Source organism: Myotis brandtii, unplaced genomic scaffold (genome assembly GCF_000412655.1).
Source record: "Myotis brandtii unplaced genomic scaffold, ASM41265v1 scaffold134, whole genome shotgun sequence".
In the NCBI taxonomy this organism is placed as follows: domain Eukaryota; kingdom Metazoa; phylum Chordata; class Mammalia; order Chiroptera; family Vespertilionidae; genus Myotis; species Myotis brandtii.
This window is the reverse complement of record NW_005354756.1, coordinates 585,005-592,992: the sequence shown is the minus strand read 5'-3', so window position 1 is coordinate 592,992 and position 7,988 is coordinate 585,005. Positions and strand designations below refer to the sequence as shown.

Here is a 7,988-nt window from a genome sequence, read left to right as displayed (position 1 = left end):
GGAAGGGGTGGCCACTGTCTCAGAAAGGGACACCTGGGCCTCACTTTAACCTGCCTCCCTGGCCCATGGAGTCTGTGCCTCCTGTCACTGCTAGCCAGAACTCCCCTCTTCCAGGAAGCCTTCCAGGTGTCCCTTGCTGGTCTCTCTAGGCCTGAGATCCCTGCAGCCACCACACACACACACACACACACACACACACACACACTTGCATGATCAGTTCCAAGAACTCCAGCCTGCACCTTTACAAGTGAATTCCCATGGGCTGACCCAGGGCAGACCATCTAGCCCCTGCCCTAGGCCATGCCATCATGCTGAGAGTCCTGGCCGGCCGGGCATCAGGCCTGGGGGAGGACTGACTTGCCCAGTGGGATTGGAACTGACACGAGACATGTGGCTGTGGGACCCTCCGTGCTCCAGCCCTGTCCCACGGGGTGCTGCCCAGGTGAGGGGTCCTAGCAGGGTCACTCGGCCAGGCTTGAGGGGGTACATGGAGTGACTGGCATCCTCTCCATGGCAGGGTGGAGGCAGCCAGCCATGTCCCTAACCAACTGGGGCTCCTCTGGGGGAGGTGGGCAGGGCCTCACTCTGGGACGGTGCAGCCAAGTCCTCAGCCCAGTCTATCTGATGGGGCCACCCTGAGAGGACAGGAACCTCTGAGAGTCCCCCCTTAAAATAGGGGCCTCAGGGCCTATGGGGGATTCTTCATGCATGTGTGTGTGAGGGCGGGGGGCAGAAGTTGCTGTGTGACTATAATCACAGGACAGGCCCTGGTGCCACTGCCGATCCCAACTCCGGCCACAGGCTCAGGTGCAACTGGGAAGTAGGGGCGGCTCTCCTACCGCAACAGGGGCACTTCCAGGGCCTGGGAAGGAGGGAGAGACCCAGGCCCTCCCAACAGTGCTTGTAGGCAGTGAGCTTCCTCCCAAGCATGCAGACATGCCGACCCAGAGGCCAAAGCCGGGAGACCCCAGCACACACTCCCCACGGTGGCGAGACCTGCATCACTGGTCCCTGACCCTGAGAAGTGTGAAGAGCGATTACTGCCCAGTGTGGGGGCTGGGCGAGGGCTGCCGTCGGGATCCTGGGCACTAGAGGGGCCAGCATCAGGGAGGGGTGCCTGTGGGAGTTAGGGAGGGATTCCTGGCCTGGGGTGGGGGCCACCTGAGCAGTCCTGAGAGAGTCAATGGTTGTTAGGAGTAAGTTAATCCCAGTAGCCAGGCCTGGTTCTAAGGCTGGGCATGGATCGACTCTTAATTTCACCACCACCTGGAGGGAAGGTCTTATCCTGAGCCCCACTTGATGGAGAAGGAAACGGATGCACCAGGAGGTTCAGTGGTTGGGGCAGCCCCCTGAGCTTCCTGAGCTGACGGCCCTGCAGGGGCCAGAACCCAGCTCCCACACCAGCTGCGGCTGAGACCCCCATGGCCGTGGCCGGCCATCCAGCTGGTGCCCTCAGGAGGCTCGAAGACAGTGGGTCAGGGAAGCGGACAGGGTGGTTTGGCTCCACGGTGAAGAGCACAGGTCCAGCCAGTTCACTTGAACCTGAGCTGCCCCTCGCTGGTGTGACCACTTCTCTGAGCCTCAGATCCTCACCTAAAAATGGGCAGACTTCCGGCCCTGACCAGATCGCCTTCCTGAGGGGCTTGACAACTCACTCCACGGCCAGGGCTTGGCTCACCGGATTGCTCACAAAGAGAAGCCGAAACGCTCTCACTGGAGAGGCCCAGAGAGGCAGGACTCACACACGGCAGATGTTCCAGATGTTCACCGGGGGACCCCTCACGGCAGGGTCTCCAGGGAGCTCGGCATGGAGGGCTAGGGAGGCCCTCAGAACTGGGGCTGGATGGCCGGGCTGCACCCTGTGTGCGAGAGCGGCTGGTGTGGCCAGTCCACAGAACGAGGGGCAGGAACCCGATTAGGGTAAGACCAGCACAAGGACTTGGGGTCACAAGTGGAAAGATGTGGTGGGCAGAGTCCCTTTTCAGCTCTTCGGGCGTTTTCGTTGTTGTTCAAAGTAAAAATGTGAGGAAAGCTCCTGTGTGTGTGTAAACTTGTTTTGTGTTGGTTGTGTGTGTGTGTGTGTGTGTGTGTGTGTGTGTGTGTGTGTGTGTGTGTTGCATTGAGTGGAGAGGGGGTGGGCAGTCAGGGACTTCCTTGTGGGTGGCGGTGGGCTGGCTGAGACGGGGAGGAGGCAGAGAGGCTGGGTCTAGACCAGTGGTTCTCAACCTTCTGGCCCTTTAAATACAGTTCCTCATGTTGTGACCCAACCATAAAATTATTTTCGTTGCTACTTCATAACTGTAATGTTGCTACTGTTATGAATCGTAATGTAAATATCTGATATGCAGGATGGTCTTCGGCGACCCCTGTGAAAGGGTCGTTCGACCGCCAAAGGGGTCGCGACCCACAGGTTGAGAACCGCTGGTCTAGACACTGGATGTGGGGCCCAGAGGAGGGACCCAGGGTCCACGGAATGTGTTTGGGGCTTGAATCAGCCTGAGTCGCCCGCCCCGCAGTCTTGTCTAGCTCAGCTGTGGTGCCGCAGAGGCCCCCACGGGGACAGTGGCCAAGCCACACCCATGGCTCCACCAGGTCTCACCTGTCAGTGTGGGAACCTGAGCGCCCAGGTCGGCGGCGGCACCTGACTGGGGTGCAGCCAGGGAGAAGCCTCAGGTGAGGCCTCTTTGATTGCCCTTGCCCCTCCCCCTACCACCTAGTGGCTCTGGGCAGGGTGTTCTCATCTGTGAAAGGCAAGTCCAGCCCACCTGCGGCCCACTTGCCTGAGGGCAGGGAGCGGCCTCCTCAGGGGCCCAGGGACAGGTGGTCTGCTCAGGAGGGGCCCTGGGCCTTCACCTGGACGGTCCAGGCTGCCCCCTCCCCCACCTGGGGTAGACCCCTCAGGGCCCCAGTCCTGGGTCCCTTTGATAACCCTTCCTTCCCTTAAGAATCCTGCTCCCAGGCTACCCTGGGCCTCTCCCTCCCACCCTCCCCGACTCACACCTCAGGGAGCTCTGGACAGCCCCTCCCCACCCAGAGCTGGGCCATGAGCCCGGGAGCCTCAGCAGGGAAGGTGGAGGCTCTGCGGTGCCACCTTCTGTCTGTCCTCCCCCCGGCCCCCTCCCCACCCTACCCCCGTGTCCCTCTGACTGTGCCAGGAGCTCCCTGAGAGCAGGAGCGAGTCTGATCGCCGAGGGGCTGGCGTGCTGTCGCCACTCACTGATGGCCGGCCGGCTCCGTGGATGCGGGCCTGGGACTTCTTGGAGCTCAGGCGCTGAGTCTGCCTCACCTGGACCCCGTGCCCGGGGCAGAGCTGTTTGTTTTGTTGAACTGATGGAGGCACCATGAAGGCACGCGTTTATTGAGCGCTTGCTGTGTACCAGCTGCTCCCCTAGCACTTGGACACTTTTAAACTCAGTGACTCCTGAAGACAGAGTCTGATGGGAATGGAGGGGACCTGGATTAACCAAGCTGGGTGCCGACGGGAGGTGCCAGCAGCCGCCACAGGGACCCCTGGCCCACAGCTCCCCAGCTAAGCTCTCAAGGTTGCCCGTAGAACCTGTCAGTGAACCAGTGGTCATTCTACCCACCTCTGGCCTAAGCAAGGACTGAATGCCTGGGCTGAGCTCTGCAAGGTGCCAGCTAATCAGTTTACCCCCAAATGTGCAAACTAGATTTACTATGCCTGACGGCACTCCCCCCCCAACCCCCCTTCTCTCTTATGTACATTGTTTTCATCTCTGTAGACCAACATCAACCCGTGGTTACATGTCCCTTGTACAGAAGTAAACAGCAAGCTAATAACCAGCAAATGTCTCTGAGTTATTCTTTGACACCTACAGCAGCCCCGGCGGGGAGGGTTCTATTATTCTCCCCGTTTTAAGGACAAGGATATGCAGGCTCAGGGAGGTTAAGTCACCTGCCCAAGGCCGCCACACAGTTGTGGAGTGAGGAGAGAGACCTGCCCCACACCCCCACCTGTTCAGACCCTGTGGCCAGATGCCCCTTCCCCTCTCAGACCCAGCCCTGAGCCAGGAAGGGTAGCAAAACCACCCTGGCACGGTCAGTGCATGAGCCATGCCACCCTGCACTCCCTGAGTTGACCCCTACTGATCCGTCCATCCCTGAGGATGGCTGGCCCTACGCCTGCTTCTCCCTCCCAGGGGCTCCACCGAGGGCCAGAGCCTGCACCCCACATGCTCAGATCACCCTCTGGGCTCCCCTTCGCCTGCAGCTGAAGGTTCCAGCTACTCGGCCTGGTGTTCGGACTCTGCGTTTGGTCCACTCCTCATGTCACACGTTCCCCTCCCGGCACAGGCCCTCTCTCGCTCTGTCCGGCCATCAGAATTGCCCTTCATCCCGACGGCCTTCACTAGCCCTTGCTGGGAACCTCTAGGCCAGCGTCACCCCATGCAGGGTCGGCTCCCTGACTGAGGGTTCAGCGCGGAGTCCCTCCACAGCCGTGTCCCTGAGGAAGGCCCTGAGCAGACGGGGTCCCAAGAGCACCACATGGCCTCCCCTGGCAGGGGGTGGCGGGAGTTCACAGTCTGTGCTCCCGAGTTTGTGAGCCACTGCACACGGGCCACAGGGACTGGTCTTGGTGTGTGGGAGCATGCGTCTACACCCACACACACACCCATGTGCCACAGGCCTGTGTGGAGGGGCCTGCGTGTGCAGCCAGCCCCGTCTGGGTGTGCGTGTGTACACCTGCGATTGGTGCTCCCGTCTGGGAATGTGTGTGTGTCCGCATCTGTGTGTGGGCCTGCGTGTGCACAGGTGTGGCCAGGGTGTCCCTCCTGCAGCGGTCCCCCTGCTGTGGTGAGGAAGGTGCCCCGTGCCTTCAGCGGGACTCCTGCCCATGCTCCAGCGCAGCCCCACCACTGCCCTCCACCGCCAGCAGCCACTGGAAGCAAAGAGAGGTGCCTCTCGGAGCAGCTGGCCGGGGTGGACCTGCCCAGCAGCGGGGCGGGCATGCCGGGCCTGCTGCACAGAGGACCCTGCTTTCGGAGACAGGCAGGCCAGGGTTCAATACCAGCTCAGCTTCCTTCTGCAAGCCTGTTTCCCCAAGTGTAACATAGGGTGACAACCCCTGGGTTCCGAGAGGACTAGATGGGCTCAGGTTTCCACAGTAGATGCCCACTCACTGGGAGCTGCGGCGATTACGAACAAAATCATTATTACTACAAGTCCGAGGGTCTGCCTCTAAGGAAGAGCCCTGAGGGGCGGGCCGACAAGGTGGCTGAGAGCATCGTGCTCCCACATCTGCAGAGGGTGGGGATGGCCACAGGTGGAGTCATGGGGGATGGGGGTATAGGGATGCCCTGGTGAGGGGTGGGGTGAGGTGGGGGCCTGGGGGATGCTTCCAGCCTGGAGCTCCAGGGCTCTTCTGTGTATATGAAGTCACGTGGGCGCGCAGGGGCTCCTGCTGGGCCCCAGGACAAGGGCGAAGAGCACCCATCTGAGACAGCATCTGTCCACCGCCAGCTTGTCCCAGAGCGTCCCTGAGCTGAGCAGGCTGCTGGGCCTCTCCCTGCAGCAGCCACGCCTGCCGGGGCTCTGCCCAGGGCTCCGCTGGGGCCTCTACCTTGCCCTCCTGGCCTGATACGTTGGCTCTGTCACCTCGGGGAGCCTCTCCCAGGAGCAGGGCTGAGCTGGCGGCCTCATCCGGCCGGAGTGACACTGGCCGCCGTCCTAGCGCTTGTCCTCCTTCTGCTGCCGCAGGGCCTTCAGGAAGACCCCTTTCACCTGGCCCAGGGTCTCGTGGTACATGCGGAAGTCCTCCTCCTTCCCCCGCAGGGCACCGTCCAGGGCAGCCTTCAGCATCTCGTTCTCCTCGGCCTGGATGGCCAGCCTGGACCACGCGGAGAGAGGGCTCGGTGAGGCCCGTGCTGGTGCACCTGCGTGCGTGTGCACGGAGGGCCCTGGGATGGGACTATCAGCAGGCTCCCTCTGACCCGTCCCATCTTCCCACAGACACAGGGGTGGGGGAGTGGGGAGGGGGACACACCATGTAGGATTCCTCTCTGGGCCTGGCACCAGGTCGCCTCCCAAAAGGTTGGCTGCCTCAAGGATGGGACTCATTTGTCGAGGTTCCCCTCCTTCCTTCCCCATCACTGCATTTGACCTTGCAAGGCTTAACCGAGTGAGCAAAGTGGGTTTGGCAGCCCATGCGTAATGAAACTTCTCTTGGGACTTTGGGGTTATCAGGGTCACGGCTGAGTCTCTCCACCTCCGGATGGCCAGTCGCTGAATTACAGGCCTACAACCCACGGGTCGGCAGGGCCAGCCTTCTGGACGAGCAGAGGTCAAAGGGGAGGGGCATGATCCTTCTGCCCATCGAATCACCTCCACCCGGACCGTGCCACCCTCCGGGAGACAGGGCAGGGGCACCTGGTGGTAATCTCCTCCATCTGGGACTCCACGGGCATGCTGGAGGGCTGGGTGAGAGACCGGTCCTTCTTCTCTCTCGCATTTGGGTTGTGCCTGGTGGTAGAGGCGGGCAGACCTGTGGGGCAGCAGCATCCGCTGTCGGTGATGAGGCCTTGGCCCTGTGTTCACACTCTCCTTCTCCACCCCCGGCTATCTGCTTCCTGCTTTTCCGCTTGTTGAAACATTAGAATTCCTTCAAGGTGCCGGCAAGGCCTGCCTCCCCCGGGAAGCCCTCCCTGATACCTGCGCTGCATCCCCCTGGACACTGGCTGTGGCCTCTGCTATAGCCCCGACTTTGTACCAAGGTCGTTCCTCTAGTTCCTCTGTCCCTCTTTGCACTTTACAAGTTTCTGGAAAGCAGTGGGGCCTGAGGCCAGGCCTGCAGGCTGAGCCTGAGTCTAGGCAGTCACTTCATCTGATGCCCTGAAACCCTTGGGTCCCCAACTCTAGTGCCCATCCCGGCCAGCAGCTCCGTCCATACATACATACATACAGAGGGTCCAGGGTGGCTGGGCTCAGGGACCATGGCTGGGCTCAGAAAAAGGAATCAAAGCCCAGCTGGTGGGGAATTTGGGCACGATCAACAGCATCAGAAAACCTCTGTGCTGACAAGGCCCTCGGGCTGGATGGCCCTCGGGGTGATGGGGCTCAGGGGAAATCACCTGGCATCAGCAGACCTGGCTTTCACCCCCTGCTGTGTGGCCTCAGGTAAACCATCAACCTCTCTGAGCTGCTTTCCTCACCTGTAAAATGAGGACAATAGTTCTCTCGCCTCTAGTGAGGCCTGAGTGAATTCACACTTGTGGGTCGGACCACCTCCTCAGCACCCACGGCTCCCCTGACCTCACCTCCTATTCCCTCCCCTCACTTGCTCCAGCTTCAGGGCCTCCTTGTGGTTCCTCTAAAAGAGGGACCTCCAGCCGAGCTCCCAGCGGGTCTGTGTGCCTCGTCCCCTCCCACTCCCACCATCTCTGCCGGCCGCCCCACAGAAAGCAGCTGCTCCCTCCGACCACCTGCCCCCTTCCTCTGCCTCAAGCCACCGCACCTGCCTCCAGCTAACCTAGCTGCTAGGTCCTAGCATGTCTTTCACTGGTTTATCTGTTTCTCCTCTACCTTCTTCACTGGACTGAACTGTCCTGAGTGGCCAAACCCCAGAATCGGGGCCCCTCCCTTTACTGACTGGGGGCTGCCCTGCCCATGCCACAGGCCAGCGGGTGGCAGAGGCCACAGGGGCACTTTCTGCCCGGCAGCTGCCCCTCACTGGCCAGGATCAAGGCAGTGTGTTTAGCCCTCCTAGGCCGGGAGCCTGGCTGCTCGGCGGGAGGGGAGCTTCAGGCCCGGAGACACCACGTCCTTGGGGACCTGCTCCTGAGGGCCCAGGGGGTCAGCAAGGCTGAGGGCCAGGACCTTCCTCAGCCGGGGCCTCAGCAGCACCCGAAGGCCCGAGCCCTGGGCCCTGCTGGCGAGAGCAGCGAGAAGGGCTCACTCCCCTCTGTGTCTCCGTCCTGATCCCAGCTGGGCTGGCACCAAAGGTCTGAGTGTCCTGGGCTGGGGGGACCGGG

The 7,988-nt window shown here is 61.5% G+C and overlaps 1 protein-coding gene across 2 annotated transcripts in view; it reads right to left on the bottom strand.

The window, feature by feature from the left end:
* Positions 1 to 5,152: 5,152 nt before the first annotated feature.
* Positions 5,153 to 7,988, bottom strand: part of CCDC13 (coiled-coil domain containing 13) — a 32,128-nt gene continuing 29,292 nt past the window's right edge. For both annotated transcript variants that reach the window (XM_005860379.2, XM_014534882.1), the window contains 2 exons: positions 6,388 to 6,502; positions 5,153 to 5,848 (listed from right to left, as the gene is read on the bottom strand). In XM_005860379.2, coding sequence (XP_005860441.1) covers positions 5,689 to 5,848; positions 6,388 to 6,502 — 275 coding nt within the window. In that variant the 3' untranslated portion in view covers positions 5,153 to 5,688. The remainder of the gene's footprint in view (positions 5,849 to 6,387; positions 6,503 to 7,988) is intronic.